Genomic DNA, 22830 nt, shown 5'->3' with positions numbered 1-22830 from the left:
CGATATCCAAGTCATCCATGAATGATCCCATTTACCATCAATGACTGTCCCTTCAAGAACTAGGAAAAGTCTGAGAAAGCTTTGCAAATGGTCGAGCACTAGCAGGTTCTTTGGTCTCTCCAAATAGGTCATCAATCTCAGATGGGTGGGGGTCCGACACCCTGCATCAGCTGCCGGCTCCAGAAACTTATTATAGGACAGAAATGCCTTGAATTTGCATACAGCAAATCTGCAATTTTTTATAGTAACATCAACATCAATGAGATTTGAAGAGATCTTATCCTCACACTGCAGGAACAAATCTGCAGCGTAAATTGATCTCCGGTGCAGATTTTAAATCAGTAGCATGACAATTAGGCTTTGGATTTCAACTGAAGATTTCACCCTTTGCAATGTGTAGGGTGGAATTTTTTGGGAAAATCCAAGCAAAATCCACAGTGAAAATTCTGCTGTGGAAATGCGACAGAATCTGCCCCTTAGGGCCGTACCCTAAGAAAAAGTGACCCGTGTATGGCCAGCATTAGACTTCTGAATACAGCATGACCAAGCCATGGACGTCCGAATGACCTCCTGGACTGGACTGTTATTGCTTATACATAAAGCTATTATTGACCTAAATACATTGAAGTGTATACAGGTCCTTCTAAAAAAATTAGCATATTGTGATAAAGTTCATTATTTTCTGTAATGTACTGATAAACATTAGACTTTCATATATTTTAGATTCATTACACACCAACTGAAGTAGTTCAAGCCTTTTATTGTTTTAATATTGATGATTTTGGCATACAGCTTATGAAAACCCAAAATTCCTATCTAAAAAAATTTGCATATCATGAAAAGGTTCTCTAAACGAGCTATTAACCTAATCATCTGAATCAACTAATTAACTCTAAACGCCTGCAAAAGATTCCTGAGGCTTTTAAAAACTCCCAGCCTGGTTCATTACTCAAAACCGCAATCATGGGTAAGACTGCCGACCTGACTGCTGTCCAGAAGGCCATCATTGACACCCTCAAGCAAGAGGGTAAGACACAGAAAGAAATTTCTGAACAAATAGGCTGTTCCCAGAGTGCTGTATCAAGGCACCTCAGTGGGAAGTCTGTGGGAAGGAAAGAGTGTGGCAGAAAACGCTGCACAACGAGAAGAGGTGACCGGACCCTGAGGAAGATTGTGGAGAAGGACCGATTCCAGACCTTGGGGGACCTGCGGAAGCAGTGGACTGAGTCTGGAGTAGAAACATCCAGAGCCACCGTGTACAGGCGTGTGCAGGAAATGGGCTACAGGTGCCGCATTCCCCAGGTCAAGCCACTTTTGAACCAGAAACTGCGGCAGAAGCGCCTGACCTGGGCGACAGAGAAGCAGCACTGGACTGTTGCATGTCATTCGGAAATCAAGGTGCCAGAGTTTGGAGGAAGACTGGGGAGAGGGAAATGCCAAAATGCCTGAAGTCCAGTGTCAAGTACCCACAGTCAGTGATGGTCTGGGGTGCCATGTCAGCTGCTGGTGTTGGTCCACTGTGTTTTATCAAGGGCAGGGTCAATGCAGCTAGCTATCAGGAGATTTTGGAGCACTTCATGCTTCCATCTGCTGAAAAGCTTTATGGAGATGAAGATGTCATTTTTCAGCACGACCTGGCACCTGCTCACAGTGCCAAAACCACTGGTAAATGGTTTACTGACCATGGTATTACTGTGCTCAATTGGCCTGCCAACTCTCCTGACCTGAACCCCATAGAGAATCTGTGGGATATTGGGAAGAGAAAGTTGAGAGACGCAGGACCCAACACTCTGGATGAGCTTAAGGCCGCTATCGAAGCATCCTGGGCCTCCATAACACCTCAGCAGTGCCACAGGCTGATTGCCTCCATGCCACGCCGCATTGAAGCAGTCATTTCTGCAAAAGGATTCCCGACCAAGTATTGAGTGCATAACTGAACATAATTATTTGAAGGTTGACTTTTTTGTATTAAAAACACTTTTCTTTTATTGGTCGGATGAAATATGCTAATTTTTTGAGATAGGAAATTTTGGCTTTTCATGAGCTGTATGCCAAAATCATCAATATTAAAACAATACAAGGCTTGAACTACTTCAGTTGGTGTGTAATGAATCTAAAATATATGAAAGTCTAATGTTTATCAGTACATTACAGAAAATAATGAACTTTATCACAATATGCTAATTTTTTGAGAAGGACCTGTATATGTAGCATGTTGACTGAACGTAGAAAGTGTGACTGTGGGTCAACGCTACCGTAGCATATGCTTCACCCCTGCCCATTGTAATCTTGAACTATCATTGATCAGTGATCCATCATGATACCAGAAAGTATGTTTTCATATTTGGAGTCAGCAAATAATTTCTTTAAGAAAGTTCAGAGAGATTTTTCTTGTCTTCTTCTAAACCAACACTGCACGCTATCTAGTTGAACCAGATGGATTTACGTCTGCTTTTTTTTAACCTTAAAGAGGTTCTCTGGGCTTTTTCTATTGATGACCTGTCCTCAGGATAAGTCATCAATGTCAGATCGGCTGGGGTCCAACACCTAGTACCCCCACCGATCAGCTGTATGAGGAGCTGATGCGCGCAGTGCGCATGTGCCGTCTCCCTTCTCTCCTCCTGTCCACTGCTGCTGTCCCATAGACTTACAGTGGAGAGCAGGAAGAGAGAAGGGAGACATCTCCTCGTACAGCTGAGGCTGTCACCCCGCTGATCTGATATTGATGACCTATTCTGAGGATAGGTCATCAATAGTAAAAGCCTTTAGAACCCCTTCACTATCACTATGTAACTATGCACAATTATAAAACCATTTTTTTTTATCTTGTAGACGACTTTGCAGAAGAGGAGGAGGTACAGTCCTTTGGCTATAAAAGATTTGGTAAGTCAAACATTTTCTTCAAAATCAACACTACTCAATGGCCCAGATTTACTAAATGTAAAGATGGCGTAAGCTTAGATAAGCTTTCTAGACATGCAACACATTTATCACAGGGGCTCAGATGGGATGATAAATCTGGTGCACGGAAAACACTTTTCACTGACTTTGTACCAACTATTGGTTGGCCTATTTTGAGGCAGATTTCTATGCCAGATTTGTGGCACAATTTTGGCGCAAATGGCACATCTTAGGCCCCACCCACTTTCATGTCAAGCTCTGCCCTTTCTCTGAAGTCCCGTCTTGTTGAGAATGTAGGTAGAAAAGTGCAGAAACCCTACATGCACCAATTTGACAAAATAAATTTTTGGTGCAGACACCTTAGTAAATCTGGGCCATTTTATTTACCTGTGTTCTGGTAGTGATCCAATAGACCAATAAAATGATATCAAACCAAGCTGAGGATCCATTCAGCCAAAAAGAAATGTGGAACTGGAATAAATGATATAAACGCAGAAAAAAGTTCAAAACTAGAACTATTGGCTGTAGACGTCTTGAGTAATGTGGTTGTGTCTAACTTCAGATCGACTGTATGCAGCAATTTGAAGATGTTAGGAAAGACCCTGTTGCCTTCTTTGTCAAATATGCTTGTATTATTTGTAATAATATTAGGGAGCCAGCGAGACACAGTCTAAAGGCGGGTTTACACAGCACCATTGTCAGGACGATTATCGGGAACAAATGTAACTACGAACAATCATTCGCAATAAGCTGCCGATGTAAATGTGCTGCCGATCCCCCAATGAACGAGCAAAATTCTTGATTTTTGGGTGAAATGATCTTTCATGCAGCACATTAAATCTTTGTTTCTGAGCAGCAGATTGTGAAGAGCGATCTGCTACCCTAAAACAATGAATCAGTATAAGGATGGCAGTAGATATACAGTGCAGGTGATCGTTGCATGTACAGTAAATGCACCTCTTCACCTCCACTGGTGAGCAGGCAATTATCAGGATGTAATGGTTCCTTCCTGATAATTGCCTGCTCACTCAAGGCATGTAAATGCGCCTTGAAGCTTTGATCATGATAGCATCATTGTCAGGATCTAGATATTCATTTAGGCTATATTCACATCTGGTTGTTATTTCGGTTTTGAGATCCGGCAGAAGATCTCAAAACTGGAATTAAACGGATCTGTGCCATCTAATACAGTACATCCGGATGCATCCGTTTCAGCCAGATCCGGTTGTATTAAATCAAAACTGAACAAACCACTAACAAAAAAACTGACTCCAGCACCATTGACTTCCAAAGATTTTCGTGTTGCATACGGTTTGCTCCGATTCGCAAACCGGGCATCAAAATGCAACAAAATGGAATGGATGCAGATCAGTTTGTCCCAATTGACAATGAATGGGGACAAAACTGAACCGTTTAATTCCGGTTTTGATATCCTCTGCCGGATCTCAAATCCGGAACTGAAAATGCAGATGTGAAATAAGCCTAAGGGTCCATTCACACATCCGCAAAACACGGGCACTGGCCATGTGCGTTCCACATTTTGCGGAGCGCACATGGCCGGCATTATAATAGAAATGTCTTTTCTTGTCCGTGGCAGCGGACAAGAATAGGACATGTTCTATTTTTTTGCGGGGCCGCGGAACGGAAGTGCGGATGCAGACAGCACACTGTGTGCTGTCCACATATTTTGCAGCCCCATTGAAAATGAATAAGTCCGTACCCGTTCCACAAAATTAAAGGAACGGATGCGGACCCATTTTGCAGACGTGTAAAGGGACCCTAAGGCTCCATTCACATGTCCGCAAAATGGGTCCGCATCCGTTCCGCAATTTTGCGGACCCAATTTTGCGGAACGGGTGCGGACCCATTCATTCTCTATGGGGACGGAATGGATGCGGACAGCACACAGTGTGCTGTCTGCATCCGCAATTGCGGAGCGCGGCCCCGATCTTCGGGTCCGCAGCTCCGCAAAAGATAGAACATGTCCTATTCTTGTCTGCAGCTGCGGACAAGACTAGGCATTTCTATAGGGGTGCTGGGCGGGTGTGTTGTGGATCTGCAATTTGCGGGTCCGCAACACACCACGGACGTGTGAATGGAGCCTAACTCTGTGATAATTGAAAGGGATGATGACTCTATTAAGGGAATGGGGAGTAGCTTTTAAAAACTGAAGGTAAGAAATGATAATTGTTTTGGACTTGAATGTGAATGAGCTGCATAAAAGCCGCATTTATTACGCACATGGTGTAAAAACCTCTGTCCTCTGTACTCATTTCACAACCAAACCACCACTCATTGGAAAATCTAACTATATACCCATTTTATGTGCCCTTGTTGATGGGCCAACAAATACACCTCTCCTAAAGACCATCTCTTTGAGAAGACCACCTCTTTATGTAGACCAGACTTCCTGTGGCTGGCCATCTTCTTCGAGAAGACTGACCCCCAGGGAACGATGTTTAATGGGCATCTGTGTTGGTCCCATGTTCATATGTGCCCACATTCTTGAGAAAAATGAGGCTATAATATAAACAATTGAACCTCTTGGAGCAACGGGAGCGTTGCCATTACACCTAGAGGCTCTGCTCTCTCTGCAACCCCTGCTCCCTCTGCACTTTAACAGGGTCAAAGTTCTTGTGTACCCTGCCTGGCCTTGCCAATCAAAGTGGAGAGGGTTGCAGAGATTGCAGAGCCTCATGTAACAGGTCATGGTGTTCTCTCTGACCACTATTGTGTGCATCTCACCACTCCACATTCTGATGTACATAGAATAACCACCATCAAGCCTGTGATGGTGCAATATTATGCTTGTGTTGATCCTATATTGGTTTCATGACCTTGGTACTTGATACTATGTGCATGATACTTTAGTTATTTGAACAGATATGATACAGAACTGCAATAAGAAAAGTTCTGGCAGATGACTGCCCTTCTGAAGCAGCTACGTATGTCTAAGGCCTCATGCACACTGCCGTGTTTCACGGCCGTATGCGGGCCGTGGAACCGCGGCCTGGATCCCTCCTGAGAGCAGGAGCGCACGGCGTCACTGGTTGCTATGATCTATACCAGTGTATTACTGTACTGTGCCGGCAGCAGGGAGCGCACGGCGTCATAGCAACCAGTGACGCCGTGCGCTCCTGCTCTCAGGAGGGATCCAGGCCGCGGTTCCACGGCCCGCATACGGCCGTGAAACACGGCAGTGTGCATGAGGCCTAAGAGGCAGAGTAACTCTGTTCTGTCCTAATAGGAGAGAGTAAGTCATAAACACACAATCTGCTGATCCCACATATTGCCAGACTTGAGAGAGTATATTTAATCTGGCTTTCACTTCTGAATTACAGGCAGCTGGAAACATTTGTTGGTCACTTTTTGGCATAATTTCCTCTGACCAAATATCCTCTCCGGAGGTCAGCAAAGGAGTTTATTGTTCAGTCTGCCGTCTGCTTAAAAACATTTTGAGAAATAGAATGCCACATAAAAATGTAAATTATTTATACGTAGTCACTGGTCTTCGCTGAAGTTCTCCAGATTTCCTTCTCTATAAGTAGAATTATGACAACATCAGTTTTGCTGCTGTGCTTGGCTAATTTCCTGACCCTACAGGTGGGGCCGCATGAGCGTTTTTTCATATTTCCTGAAGCAGTGGTTCAAAATGTCTGAGGAGCTTACAGCTGCTCTTCTAAAAGCAGAAGGTGGATCCTGAAATGCCAAGGAGCTCCACCTGCGGATAGCTGTAGGCAGTGGAAATAGCATTTACGCAAGGCAGCCTGTACACGTGCAGGGTTTAAGAAGGTCTTTTTATGCCGTTTTGAAGCCAAAACCAGGAGTGTATTCAAAAAAGTAGTACGAGTAGTCGCTCTCATTTATACTTGATCGTTTTTCTTCAAAAACTTCATAAAGCCCTGATCACATCCTGTATAGGCAACCTACTTTTAGTTTTTTTATGCTGGTACTTAAAGGGTTTACCCAACCCCTAAAATGCCCCCCCCCCCCATGTGCCCAGGCCCCTCACAGAGGTTGTACTTACCTGGCTCCCCGACACCCGCACAGGCGCTGCTGCATTTCCCCGTTTTGCGGATGAAAACATCCCGCGTCGGGGGGGGGGCAGCCAATTCCCGTGACGGGAACGAGCCTCCCTATCGTCACTCGCAATGCTAGGGAGCCTCCTTCCTGTTGGGTAATGGCTATACTTGGTATTGCTACTCAGTTGGATTCACTTGAATGGAACTGAGCTGCGTCTCGGCCATTTGACCGATGAACGTGACATTACATGGCCTAGGAAGAGGCCACAGCGCTCACTGGAGTCCCGCTTCCTCTTCAAACAGCAGATCGGCAGGGATGACAGAAGTCAGACCCTTGCCTATCTGATATTGATGAGCTATCCTGAGGATAGGCCATCAATATCAAAATCTCAAACAACCCTTCAGAAAGGCCCTGTAACCTCTCCTGGCATATCTGTTTTAGTAACTACTTGTATTCTGCATGTAATAATTCTTGAACATTCATTTTTATGACTCTAAGTTGTGCCATTCCTGAATTATTCCTACTAGAATGTATGACTGAATAGTAATCAGTCTGCAATAAAGTTTCATCTGGTTGTTACCAGTTGGGAGTGTGTCCCTGTCCAGTCTGCCATTGTCCAATCAGTGCTGGATGCATCAGACTTACATACATGGGAGTGCGCAGACCCTTCCCTAGCGGATGGCTGATGCCTGATCTTTTGTTCTCACAGGTGTGAGGCAGCAGTGTTCTCCCCTTTGAGAACATATGCACACTCAGTTGGACCGAGCATGCATGTGTATGAGATGATGGCAGGAATAGTTATTGAAGGTGTATGGCCATTTTTATTATAGCACAAAAGACTAGTCTAAGGCTACTTTCACACTAGCGTTCGGGGCTCCGCTTGTGAGTTCCGTTTGAAGGCTCTCACAAGCGGCCCCAAACGGATCCGTCCAGCCCTAATGCATTCTGAGTGGATGCGGATCCGCTCAGAATGCATCAGTTTGGTACTGTTTGTCCTCCGCTCCGCTCAGCAGGCGGACACCTGAACGCTGCTTGGCCGTGCGGGGGCAAACGGATCCGTCCAGACTTACAATGTAAGTCAATGGGGACGGATCCGTTTGAAGTTGACACTATATGGCTAAATTTTCAAATGGATCCGTCCCCAATTGACTTTTAATGTAAAGTCAAAACGGATCCGTTTGCATTATTATGAACGGATCTAAGCGTTTGCATTATAGGTGCGGATCCGTCTGTGCAGATACCAGACGGATCCGCACCTAACGCAGGTGTGAAAGTAGCCTTAAATCAATAAAAAAAAAAGGTTCATTTTTATTGTCTAGCTTCTGCTGCAGAGTGATGCTTTCAATGGCACGATCTCTGCTGCATGCATTCTAGTGTTTAGCACTGACTGCACGAAATGACTCCATGAAGCTTCATGGCACTGATCTGGTACATTTCTGCACCGGCATTACATCTTCTGAAAATAAGTGCTAGAACAGAACCATGCACACAAAATGAAATACATGGAAACCATTGGTATTTATACAGTGTCGCCTTGTGGGAACTCCTAAGTGGTTCCTCTTATTTAGACGTCCTCTAGATGAGTAGATTAGCTAAAGAATCGGATCTCCCATGGAGTAGGGCTGTTTGATGCTGACAGACAAACCCTCTATTAAGGAATGTGAATTCTGCTGTGGAAGTCTTTCTCTAGTGTGTTTTTTGTTTGTTTATCCTCAATGACTAATTTATTATATATATATATATATATATATATACAGACGTGGACAAAATTGTTGGTACCCTTTGGTCAATGAAAGAAAAAGTCACAATGGTCACAGAAATAACTTTAATCTGACAAAAGTAATAATAAATTAAAATTCTATAAATGTTAACCAATGAAAGTCAGACATTGTTTTTCAACCATGCTTCAACAGAATTATGTAAAAAAATAAACTCATGAAACAGGCATGGACAAAAATGATGGTACCCCTAACTTAATATTTTGTTGCGCAACCTTTTGAGGCAATCACTGCAATCAAACGCTTCCTGTAACTGTCAATGAGACATCTGCACCTCTCAGCAGGTATTTTGGCCCACTCCTCATGAGCAAACTGCTCCAGTTGTGTCCGGTTTGAAGGGTGCCTTTTCCAGACTGCATGTTTCAGCTCCTTCCAAAGATGCTCAATAGGATTGAGGTCAGGGCTCATAGAAGGCCACTTTAGAATAGTCCAATTTTTTCCTCTTAGCCATTCTTGGGTGTTTTTAGCGGTGTGTTTTGGGTCATTGTCCTGTTGCAAGACCCATGACCTGCGACTGAGACCAAGCTTTCTGACACTGGCTAGTACATTTCTCTCTAGAATTCCTTGATAGTCTTGAGATTTCATTGTACCCTGCACAGATTCAAGACACCCTGTGCCAGACGCAGCAAAGCAGCCCCAGAACATAACAGAGCCTCCTCCATGTTTCACAGTAGGGACAGTGTTCTTTTCTTGATATGCTTCATTTTTTCGTCTGTGAACATACAGCTGATGTGCCTTGGCAAAAACTTCGATTTTTGTCTCATCTGTCCACAGGACATTCTCCCAGAAGCTTTGTGGCTTGTCAACATGTAGTTTGGCATATTCCAGTCTTGCTTTTTTATGATTCGTTTTCAACAATGGTGTCCTCCTTGGTCGTCTCCCATGTAGTCCACTTTGGCTCAAACAACGACGGATGGTGCGATCTGACACTGATGTTCCTTGAGCATGAAGTTCACCTTGAATCTCTTTAGAAGTCTTTCTAGGCTCTTTTGTTACCATTCGGATTATCCGTCTCTTAGATTTGTCATCAATTTTCCTCCTGCGGCCACGTCCAGGGAGGTTGGCTACAGTCCCATGGATCTTAAACTTATGAATAATATGTGCAACTGTACTCACAGGAACATCTAGTTGCTTGGAGATGGTCTTATAGCCTTTACCTTTAACATGCTTGTCTATAATTTTCTTTCTGATCTCTTGAGACAGCTCTTTCCTTTGCTTCCTCTGGTCCATGTCGAGTGTGGTACACACCATATCACCAAACAACACAGTGATTACCTGGAGCCATATATATAGGCCCAATGGCTGATTACAAGGTTGTAGACACCTGTGATGCTAATTAGTGGACACACCTTGAATTAACATGTCCCTTTGGTCACATTATGTTCTGTGTTTTCTAGGGGTACCATCATTTTTGTCCATGCCTGTTTCATGAGTTTATTTTTTTACATAATTCTGTTGAAGCATGGTTGAAAAACAATGTCTGACTTTCATTGGTTAACATTTATAGAATTTTAATTTATTATTACTTTTGTCAGATTAAAGTTATTTCTGTGACCATTGTGACTTTTTCTTTCATTGACCAAAGGGTACCAACAATTTTGTCCACGTCTGTATATATATATATATACAGTAACTCACAAAAGTGAGTACACCCCTCATATTTTTGTAAATATTTTATTATATCTTTTCATGGGACAACACTGAAGATATGACACTCTGATACAATGTAAAGTAGTCAGTGTACAACTTGTATAACAGTGTAAATTTGGTGTGCCCTCAAAATAACTCAGCACAAAGCTATTAATTTCTAAACCGCTGGCAACAAAAGTGAGTACACCCCTAAGTGAAAATGGACAAATTGTGCCCAAAGTATCAATATTTTGTGTGGCCACCATTATTTTCCAGATCTGCCTTAACTCTCTTGGGCATGGAGTTTACTAGAGCTTCACAGGTTGCCATTGGAATCCTCTTCCACTTTTTCATGACAACATCATGGAGCTGGTGTATGTTAGACTTTGTGCTCCTCCACCTTCCATTTGTGAATGCCCCACAGATGCTCAATAGGGTTTAGGTCTGGAGACATGCTTGGCCAGTCCAGCACCTTTACCCCCACTTTCTTTAGCCAGGCAGTGGTCGTCTTGGATGTGTGTTTGGGGTTATCATGTTGGAATTCTGCCCTGTGGCCCAGTTTCTGGAGGGAGGGGATTATGCTTTGCTTCAGTATGTCACAGTAAATGTTGGCATTCATGGTTCCCTCACTGAACTGTAGCTCCCCACAGCCGGCAGCACTCATGCAGCCCCAAACCATGAAACTCTCACCACCATGCTTGACTGTAGGCAAGATACACTTGTCTTTGTACTCCTCACCTGGTTGCCACCACACACGCTAGACACCATCTGAACCAAATAAGTGTATCTTGGTCTCATCAGACCACAGGACATGGTTCCAGTAATCCATGTCCTTAGTCTGCTTGTCTTTAGCAAACTGTTTGCAGGCTTTCTTGTGCACCATCTTTAGAAGAGGCTTCCTTCTGAGATGACAGCCATGCAGACCAATTTGATACAGTGTGCGGCGTATGGTCTGAGCACTGACAGGCTGACCCCTCACCCCTTTAACCTCAGGAACAATGCTGGCAATACTTATACAACCTCTGGATATGACGCTGAGCACGTGCACTAAACTTCTTTGATCAAACATGACAAGGCTTGTTCTGAGTGGAACCTGTCTTGTTAAACCACTGTATGGTCTTGGCCACCCTACTGCAGCTCAGGGTGTTGGCAATGTTCTTATAGCCTAGGCCATCTTTATGTAGAGCAACAATTCTTTTTTTCAGATCCTCAGAGAGTTCTTTGTCATGAGGTGCCATATTGAACACCAAATTTAAAACACCTGCTCCCCATTCACACCTGAGTCCTTGTAACACTAACAAATCAAATGACACCGGAGAGGGAAAATGGCTACCGTAATTGGGCACAATTTGCTTTTATGTGTGTGTTGACTTATTTTGAGGGCACACCAAATTTACACTGTTATACAAGTTGCACACTGACTACTTTATATTGTATCAGTGTCATATCTTCAGCGCTGTCCCATGAAAAGATAAAATAAACAATTTACAAAAATGTGAGGGGTGTACTCACTTTTGTGAGATACTGTATATATATATATATATATATATATATATTGTCATCATTCAGATTGGTTCCTGTCCCTATTGCAAATAGGGGTTATCTCAGATTATCTAAAGGGTCTTTTTTGGACAGAAATTACCAATGTAATGCAGATAAGATGACTTTTTAAGCTATTTCAATTAAAAATTCTGCACCAATCATTATAGCGTTCATGTTTGCTTGTACATAGCTTCTAGCTTCATTCTTGGAACAAGGATGTACTCAGTGTTTGCCATGTTCAACTAAGTCATAAATATTTATTTCCCAAGACATGGAAAGGGAACAGCCGTCACCTTTATGAAGGTCTGATGCAATCCAAAGTAGATGCTCTCCTAATTGATGACTAAGGATTAAGTCTAATGGTCCTATTACACAGACCAATAATCAGGCCAATTATCTGGGATGAGCATGGTAGAAACACTCGTTCCCAATGGGCAGTTTAAAAGTACCATCAATCACAGATGGACAATCAGATTCATCATTCATCGTGTGATCGTGCCTTTCAGCTGGCACCAAAAATCATTGTTTCTGGGCAGCACACATCCTGTGTAAACAGGAATCTGCTGCCCGGGTACAATTATTCTCTGTGGGGACTAAATGCAGCTCTCACCTCCTCTGACGATCAGGCAAATATCAGGAACATACTGTTTGTTCCTGATAATTGCCTGCAACATCAGTCCAGGTAAAAGTACTTTAGATGCTTCAAGTTTTCTAATCCTGAGCAGAGCAGCTTTGATTAAGTCTCAATCTGTCCCTGTTACTATGTAGCAATCATAATATAATCTTGAATGACTGGTTGATGGCTGAATGCAGTTTCTTCAGCATCTTGTAGTAGGAGAACACCTCTCAGTGATGGAGCAGAGTGTCTGGTGCCATCACTTTCTTTGTCCTTCTGTTCCTGTTTAAGCATGGTTATGACAATATGAGGAACATGTGTGCCTTGCATTCCTTTTAGGCTGTTTTCTTCCTTAATAAGATTAGAGTGGTGATGTTTATCCCGAACACAGCTATTTGTATATGTCCTCTAATGGCCAAAGCAGATGTGTCTAGTGAAGTCAGTGCTATTCCAGTGTGACCACCCATTACAAAGAAGACTTTACATCTGTGACTCATTACAGTCCTTCCAGGAGACAGGGTGGCATGGAGCACCGATAAGCATTTCACCACTAGGAATGTTAGGTATGTCACTGGTATTAGATGGGAGCAACCATATTGCTTTGAGCAGCCAGGAAATTGATTCAGGCATATGAACTCATTGTCCAAGAGTTGCAATGTTCTCATGTTCCTCTGTTGTTTAAAAGGAAGAGAACATACTGAATCATTTTCTCCTTAGGGGAGATACACAGTAACCTTTCTTCCACATATCAATTTTAGTACAGTCTCATTCACATAATATTCTATTGTTTCATTCTGCCTATTTCTGATCCTTAATTAAAACCATAACATGAAAAAGAAGGACAACTTTACTCATCCAAAGCAAGTATTTTCTGGTTAACACAAAAAAAATTGTCCAGACAGTGATATGTGTTGTTTATCATTTTTTTTTTTTTTTCATTGAGTTTTTCAACAAGGGTAAAATCACAGATGCTAAAGTGTGAAAAACAGTAGTGCTCTTTTTGCACAAGGGCCGTATCATAGTTTTGCAGGCAGTATGTAGACATAAAGGGGTATTCCAATCTGGGACATTGATGACATATCACTAGAGTATGCCATCAATGTCAGATAGGTGCAGGTCGCGCATCTCCAGAACAGGACACCCAAAGTGAACAGAGAGTCGTCACACTTGCGCAGGCAACTTCCATTCGCCGCTATTGGAGTTCTGAAAACAGCCAAGTGCTGGCTCAGCTATTTCCACCAGTCACATGGTGGTGAATGGAGAGGAGGACATGCTTGCGTGAGGCACTGTCCATTCACCACTATGAGACTTCCGAAATCATTTTTAGAATATAGGAATTTCCATCCAGAAGTGGGACCCACATCTATCTGAAATTGATGGCATATCCTACTGATATGCCATCAATATCCCTGATGGGCCAACCCCCATAATGCAAATAACAAAAATATGACATGAGGTCTGTCTCAATTGGAAGATAATGCAATGATATAACTTACTACTTCTATATGTCAAGTGGGTGATGTGGGAGGCAGGTTAGGATTGGGAGAAGCATCTAAGGCAGGGGTGCACAACCTTTTTTGGTCTGGGGGCCGCATTGTCACATCGCTCTATTTCAAGGGGCCGCAAATAAAAAAATGTTGATTGGCGCTCATCTGCCTTTTACACAAGCCAGTGCAAAGTGACTGGGGAGGAGTGATCACTGCCACAGTCATGCTGCAGAAAATCGTCCATCTTTCAGCCTGATAAAATATGCAAATCAGCCGACAAATGAGCAATTCCTTGTTTATCGACTGATCAGCTGCACGATTATACCGGCCAGATATAAGATATGCGCGCTCCTTATGAACACTTGTTCCCAGTAATTGTCCCAAATATCGTGCTGCAGCATAGCCCCTGGAACCGAAGAGTTATACTTACCTGCTCCCCACCGCTCTGGGCCTTCACACTGCCCCCCGCTGTTTACACCTGGCAGTGCATGGACATGATCATACACCACTCCAGCCAATGACTGGCTTAGGCGGTGATGTGGTCACAAGCAGCATGTCACTTCTGAAGGCAGTCATTGACTGGAGCCGTGCAAGTGACCATGACCATGCACTGTCAGGTGTAAACAGAGCAGGAACCGGAAGATGGAGGCAGCGGAGGCAGTGCAGAGGACCAGAGCGGAGTGGAGCAGGTAATTATGAATTTTCCATTTCAGAGGCCATGCTGCAGGAACTTGTTAAAAATCATTTTTACCAGAAAAGTGGTGACATTTCCTTCCATCCTGCCTCCTATTTATAAATCAGCATTTTCCTTCACTGCAGAGGACGGAGCTCACTGGTTATCACCATCTCCTGCCAATCCAGTTATAGGTGCCCTGCAGTAACCAGTAAGCACATTACCTTGCTAGTGGGGAAGGCGCCTATTGGTTAACGCTTGAATGACCAGGCCTGAAAAGGCCTTAATGACCAGACACTTTTTTGTGATTTAGCGCGCGTGGTGGTTCAAATGGTTGTAACTATCTTATTTGTTGGACTACCAAGATCATTTTTGCAACAATTTTTATTTGGGGGAAACTGTACAAAACGTTTTTAAAAAGTATATATTTTTTCAAACTATAGCTCCTTATTCTTTAAATATGCAAACTGACACCAAAAGAAATTATTATAATTAGTTTTGTATTTTATGTATTTTGCTAAATAATATGAAACGTTTCACGTGAATGGGGCGGTAATGGTGACGGTTTTGATTGGTTTCTGCTACATAATATGTCCCCCAAGAGGTCATAAAAAGACCTTGGGGGACACTGTCACTTTTTTAAATTTTGCTCTTTTTCATAAAAAGGGACAGTGAACACTGTCTTTTATTAAGCACTTTTTCCTTTTTATTTTATTTTTTAATTTTATTTAGTTTTCAAATTTTTTAAATCATTTTGTAACTTTTTTTAAAATATATTTTTACCACATAATTTGTCCCCAAGAGGTCACTGAAAGACCTTTGGGAGACAATAAGTGACTTTTTTTTGTACTATTTCCACTGTAACTGGAGCATCCAAAGGAGCCCCAGTTACAAGGAAACCAGCCTGCTGCGGAGGCTTTGTACCAGGGCAGCGCTCCTCTGTTCCTGAGACACCCTAATAAAGCGCTTCTGTCTTCTCCTCGGCTTCCCCGCTTTCACTTATATCCGGGGACCCTTTCTGCTCCTGCTACAGTGCAGGAGCAAAACCTGTGATCCATCTGCTGTGCGGCGCTCTGTGCAGAAACACAGCTGATTGCAGGATCAGCTGTGTTTCTGCCCAGCAGGGTGGGGGCCGCAAACCATGGCCCTGGGGGCCGCATGCGGCCCTCGGGCCGCAGGTTGTGCACCCCTGATCTAAGGGAATACCAAGAAGCTACAACTGATAGAAGTGTGTGTTATGTTAAACCAAACATTGCCCAACAAGAACAAGTCAGAAGTGAGATCTGCCAATACTAAGAGCATGCAATGATGAACAGTCATTTTGTCATTGACTGAACATGCAGCCAAAATTACCGGTTTCTGAGAAGCAAATTCTGATGTGACAACCAATTTGTCCTATTGTCACTTTTGCAAAAATGCTGTTACTGGAGAAATGCCAATATATATGTAAGTAAAAAAAAAAACACAAACACAATAACCCTAGTTATTGATTTAACCGATTAACTAAAATATGGCAACTTTTGTACCTTTGGTGGAAGTCCATTTGAACAGCAAAACACATCTGCAAGGGCTTCAGACAAGGTCCTAGGATGCGATGTCCATGGCACCACCAAGCTTAGAATAATGACAACGTAATGCGTGACAAGTAGACAGAAATCTAGTGTGACCACAGAGTGGCCACAAGATGTCCAGTTCTTATGTTCCACACATGTATGCTTTCTCATTGCCCTGACTTTTGTAGCTCTTTGAAGATGTTTTTACGTTTTACCTACAGTATCTATGTGCCCTTCCCTTGATTGTAAAGTCAGACAGGCTATTACACTAGATGAATGACTGGTGATAATAATAATTCTAGTTGACAAATTAATGAGCTATGTGGAAAGGAACAATTATGTTTGACTTAAAAATTCTGTTTTAACCTATGAGGAAATAATCTAGTGTCACACAAATTAGGAACCCCTGCATTGCATATCAAAGCTTTGCAGTCAGATATTAATAAACAAATTCCAGGAACTTGTCAGACATAAGGACACAACCTGGGTGAGGAAGGGAAAAGGTGAAGGCGGGGGGGGAGGACAATGAAAAATGCTGTGATGAATGGAGTTCAAGATCAAAATAAGGGGCCTTTGAAGTCATTGTAGAGGAGAGAGTTTAACTGATTCAATGCCTTGGCAAGAGCTTTTACCATTTTTATTCTAATCTACTTTGTATTATTGCCTGTGTCCAAGACATTTTTGGGTGACATGCATAGTGGGTGGTTGTAGAACCTGTCCTCAACAGGCAAAAAACTTTAAAGAAAAATCTGTACAAAAAACACTCCACGAAAAACGAATACACTGTGTTATGGTCCCTCTACAAGGGCTGATGATCAGGAATGAGGAACATTTGATGGCTAACTGTATCTTGTCCGCAGCCCTGGATATACAGGGGATGTTCGGCTGTATGAAGGACAAATGATCATGCTAACGATCATTCATACCCATGTAGTTTGCATCAGCTTGTGTAAAGGCAACTTTAAACAAGAACCGTTCAACTTGTTAAATCATTGATCAGTGCTTGATACAGCCATGCATCAGGCTGTGTAAAAGGACCCTTATGCCTACTGGAGGCATACATGGGCATGGCCAGACTGGGAGCAAAAAGTGGCTCCATGTGGTAGGCGAGTCCAAATTATGAGAAGGTGGGACAACACAAGTAGGCAGGGGCAACACAAGGTAGCAGGGCCTGCAATACTGTAGTGCAGCACGAAGTACCGCACAAACAAAACGTAATAACACAGTGCAGCACAATATACTGCTTCACCAGAAGAAAATATCACAGTGCCGCACAAAATACTGCCGCCTTCATCACAGTATTAAACTGTATCTGAGGACGATGATACAGTTGCGTTCAGGAGGGCACCTGCAGCCCTTGGCCAGGTGCATAAGTACCTGATGCTCCTAAGTATTAAGACGAGGGCTTGGGATTGACCTACTGGGCATTGGCCCGCTGGGAAATTTTCCTGTAGTGTCTATGGCCAGTCCGCCCCTGTACATGGGTCAGTGCATGACTCAAAGATTCAAGAACGACAAAGAGAGATATCATAATCGTCTCTTCATGCCCAGCACCAGGCAAGCATAGTGTAAAACAGGGATGCTCAACCAGTGGCTCTCCAGCTGTTGCAAAACTACAACTCTCTGCATGCCCTTATAGCTGTAGGCTGTGCAGGCATACTGGGAATTGTAGTTTTGCAACTGCTGGAGGGCCGCAGGTTGGGCATCCCTGGTGTAGAATATTTAGTTGGAGAGTTCCTTTAATTTCTCCACAAGAAGATTGACCAAAGAAACCTGTAAAACTCCAAGAACATAGGCATGTTATTCAGAAAATCTAGTAAAGGACATTTTTTGTGGCTGCAGGACTAATCTATGTACCACTGTGAAGTTAGGATTGATACAGTTGTGTTCTGTGTGTGCATCGTATGACACAGCTGTCTGATCTGGCTTTGTCTCTTTCAACAGAGTTTCCAGTAGAAGCATACTTACCTTCAGCATGAGTATGCTCCAAATACTAACCCAGAAATGAACACCTAAAGAAAAAGGTCCTGCTCCTCAAACTGCATTTAAAGGCTGTAATTGTGTATTACAATTTCTTGTTAGTATGGGGTTGAATAAAATTGCTAGCAGAAACTATGTTGTATACATACATGGAAAAGTTCCGATAATTAGTGACATACAAAACGTGACAATAGCATATGGTATGTTATAAAAATGCAGGAGACATTTCTCTTTTGGTATGTCGATATTTATTTTGTGTAATTCTTGATGTTCTGTGAATTTAACTGTATATTTTAAAATAACTTGAAGGACCTTGGCTCCGACACTTGCTGTAATTTTAGTTTAAACAAGTCTGGAGACTGGAATATCCTTTAAAAAATAGTAAAGGCTTTGATAATTCGTAGACTGGGAATAGATACGTTAGAAGTTAAGCAAAGCTTCTAGAGGAGAATACATCTGTAGTAAGGCATCTAATGGAACATACTAAATAAACTATATCCAAGTACAAAAAACACAGTATATCTGTGTATGAAATCAGAGGTACGAAGATGTACAATAGGACCCAACAGTAGTCAATGGGTGACTTATTGCAATTCCATATAACTCAGAAGTTATATCAAGTGGTGATATGGTCATATGTGCAAGAGGACTACCAGTTCAAAGGGAATCTGTCACCAGTTTTGACCATACAAAACTGCTGAACAGCACAAACATACCTTTTGTGGAGCTTTTATCATCAGGAGTAGTGTGCTTATTCTGTCACATTGTGTTCCTACAAGTGGCCAAGGTGGGACTGGGCGGTGGGCGGGGAAAGGAGAAACATGCCTTTTGTGGAGCTTTTATCATCAGGAGTAGTGTGCATATTGTGCACATTGTGTTCCTACAAGTGCCCGAGGTGGGACTGGGCAGTGGCCGGTGAAATGAGAAACATACCTTTTGTGGAGTTTTTATTATCAGGAGTAGTGTGCATATGAAGTTTTATTCTGTCACATTATGTTCTTACAAGTGCCTAAGGTGGGACTGAGTAGTGGCTGGGGAAAGGAGAACCATACCTTTTGTGGAGCTTTTATCATCATTGACGGTTTATTGGGCCTCATTTATCGAAACAGTCTAACAGGAAAACTGTCTTAGTTAACCATACCAACCAATCAGAGCCCACCTTTAATTTTTTTTCAGAACACTAATAAAAAGTGAGCTCTGATTAGTTGCTATGGGCAACAAAAACAGTTTTCCTGTTAGACAATTTTGTAAATGAGGCCTGTAATCTAAGAAGAATATAAACTCCAGTTTATGCGATTTGATTAATTGTATTTAATAGGAAATGTGGTAAATCATATATGTGTGACGTTTCGGCCACAATCCGGCCTTCATCAGACTGGTACCGCTTATGGAACTATGCGGATCGCGGGCGCACGTTCAGTTGATGCAGATTTCGTTCTGCTATTAGTGATAATGGCTATTATCATTATTAGCAAAACAAAATCTGCATCAACTGCCTGCGATCCTAATAGTTCCATAAGCGGTACCAGTCTGATGTAGGCCGGATTGTGGCCGAAACGTCACGCATATATGATTTACCGCATTTCCTATTAAATACAACTCATCAAATCGCATAAACTGGAGTTTATATCCTTCTTGTTTCTACGGGGTGGGAACCCGACCTCCAGTAGCATATCTACAAAAGAGTGCCACAAAGTTTTCTCTTCAATGAGGCCTGTAATCTGCCAGATTCTGCACCTGCAAGTGCCCAGGAGGCGGTGTTTAACTGTGAAGTGCCCTCTGCATTGAGCTGCTTCACAGCCCTCTGCTCAGGGTGACAGCTGTAGTGGTCTCCTCATGTTAGCTGAAGGTCTATGGAAAATATGAAACACAGAGCAGAGGTGATGTAAAGCAAGTCAACGCAGAGAACATTTTAAAGTTAAGTACCACCACCTCCTGGGCACTTGCTGGTGCAGAATCTGGCTGATTAAAAATGTATATTCAAACTGCTCCTCGTGATAAAAGCTACACAAAAGGTATGTCTGTCCTGTCCCCAGCCACTACCTAGTGCTGTCAGTAGTTTAGCATGTTCAAAACTGCTGACAGACTCCCTCTAAATTTTTCATAGGATTCTTAGTCTTTACATTTATTGGGTAACGGGCCAATCGTATCCCAGGTTTATAGGAATGCTGAGTGGTGTGGTGTGGCCTTAATAGTTTCTGTGTGTGTCACAGTGCTCCTACCTGGATACCGTTGATCCCCAGTGCTCCAAAGCAATAAAGGGGAGAGTAATGGTGGAGGTGGAGAATAAATCGAGTTCAGATTTTATAAAGTTCAACAGTTTTACTTGACTCACTTGCATCAGTACAAGAAACGATCTTTCTCTTGGTTCAAGCAGTTTTTGGCATAAACTGGCAGGCAAGGGTTATATTCGGGATAGCAGAATGTTACGCGCATCTCATACCATGGCATTCGTATTCCTCAGTTGCACACTTGGGGTCTCATACTGTATAACTGAAGTCATGGTCACTTTGTAAATCTCTTTGTTGAGAGTGTGACAGCTGCATAACTATCCATGGTCAGTTTTGATTTAGGAATATGAACTATGAATGTATCATTTCAGGAATAATCGCTACATACCGTATGTCACCCATACATGAGGCAGTCGCACAGATAGTGATTCCTGTTGTGCAGCCAGTCTTTACACCTGAAAGAAATATCATTTCCATCTGTGGATCTTGCATTGGAAGAACAGCTGAAAACCTGTGGCTATATTTATGGCAATGCGTGCTTAATTTATCACAAAAAACTGCAACTGACCTGACCTATGAAGGGTTAATGACGTATAAAGCCATTTAACACGTCCCACAAAGTGTGGTAGGAGATGAAGTATTGGTTTTCAGTCTGGTATGTGTTCATACACCTCATTGATGCAGCTGACAACGCATACATTGACTATACCGCACATAGGAGAGGTTAATATACCGCAACCTCTCTACAGCCACTTATAGGGTGGTAATAATGATGTTAGAAGAATCTGTGAATGACAGCTGTAACCGCAACTCATTTTCGGGCTTGATCTTGGTGAAATAATTTCTCCTGAGCTAGGGGATTTAATGGAACATATCATGATGTCATTACGACCCACTGGACTTTCTGGAAATCTGATAATCTTATGATTTGTACCAGTGATTTCAATAGCACATAAGGCATTTTATCCCTTGTATGCATGTGAGATATGAGGAAAGACTGCACTTTACAGCCACTTGTCACATCTAATTTATAACAGCTCAATCCACCCCCTCATTTTCTTCCAATATAAATCATGATGTAGCTTATGAGCTAGGAGGAGTTGAAGTGCGAGCGTGCACAGGTCAGATCAGTACTTCCCCAGGGCCCAGTGCAGTGTGAGGTTACAAATACCAGGAGAGTATATTTTTCTACACACTGATGCTCCAGGGACAGATGTCAGCATGACCAGCCATACGATCATATGCGCTAATTATTACCGACAGCAGGGTTTAATTAGTTTCAGAATTGAGGCTTGTGTGTGATGCAACATTTTGTTTGTGTCGTTTTTTGGGGGCTACTATCTCTCCTTAAGGGGAGCGCCTAAGGCTACTTTCACACTTGCGTTTAACTTTTCCAGTATGGAGATCCGGCGGACAATGGGGACAAAACTGAACTGAACAGAACGGAGTGCACCAGAATGTGTTCCGTTACATTTTGTCGCGTTCCCATACCGGACATAAAACCGCTTCAAGCAGCTGCATTCTGTCCAGCATGGGATGCGAAGCAAAACGGATCCAGCATGACACACAATGCAAGTCAATGGTGCAGGATGCGTTTTCTCAGACACAATAGAAAACGGATCCGGCACCCATTGACTATGGTATTAATGCCGGATCTTTCTTCGTCACTTTAGAGATAATACAACCAGATCCGTTCATAATGGATCCAGGCGGTTGTATTATCTAAACTGAATTTTTTTTCTGATTCCTGTCAGATCAGGCAAAAATGCAAGTGTGAAAGTAGCCTTAGGGCTCATGCACACGACCGTATGCCCTCCGAGACATACGGTCCGTGAGCGGGCCATATGTCCCGAAGCAGCATACATCGTGCGCACAGGATCATAGGTTATTTTTAAGCTGTGCGCATCGGGCCGCCTGTGGGACTATTGTCCAGCACTCATATGCGCACAGCATCATAATAACCTATGATGGTGTGCGCTCGATGTATGCCGCTCCTTATTCAGCATGAGGAGACTTATGGGCCATACATGCTCCTCTGGAACTCTGGCAAGAAAGTAATACAAATGAACTTGTAGCAAGCTCTGTCTCTTATGCCACCAGATGTAAGGCAGCTATCCTATAAGTCACTGTTCGACCCTTTAAATAGGCCTTGAGACATGACTAGGATATTAAATAAGCCAGCACCTCATCTGCAGACAGTTGTTTAGGGTGATTGCCCCTCATCAGTGCAGATCAGAGAGTACTGGCTTAACTAGATACTACGCCCCAAATCCTGACTTAGAACTCTTACCTAGTTTAGCCCGTGCTGGCTTATTTATTATCCAAGTCATGTCTGAAGGCCTAATTAAAGGGTTGAACAGTGACTTGTAGGATAGCTGCCTTATATCTGGTGGCATTAGAGGCAGAGCTTGTTATGA

The 22830-nt window shown here is 42.8% G+C and overlaps 1 protein-coding gene across 1 annotated transcript in view; it reads left to right on the top strand.

The window, feature by feature from the left end:
* COLEC12 (collectin subfamily member 12) overlaps positions 1-22830 on the top strand; it is a 134179-nt gene that overhangs the window by 15411 nt on the left and 95938 nt on the right. Inside the window, exon 2 of the mRNA XM_044294813.1 lies at positions 2833-2883. Within this exon, the coding sequence (XP_044150748.1) occupies positions 2833-2883 (51 nt within the window). The remainder of the gene's footprint in view (positions 1-2832; positions 2884-22830) is intronic.

This window comes from Bufo gargarizans, chromosome 5, assembly GCF_014858855.1.
Source record: "Bufo gargarizans isolate SCDJY-AF-19 chromosome 5, ASM1485885v1, whole genome shotgun sequence".
Taxonomy (NCBI): Eukaryota; Metazoa; Chordata; class Amphibia; order Anura; family Bufonidae; genus Bufo; species Bufo gargarizans.
This window is presented reverse-complemented; position numbering and strand designations above follow the sequence as displayed.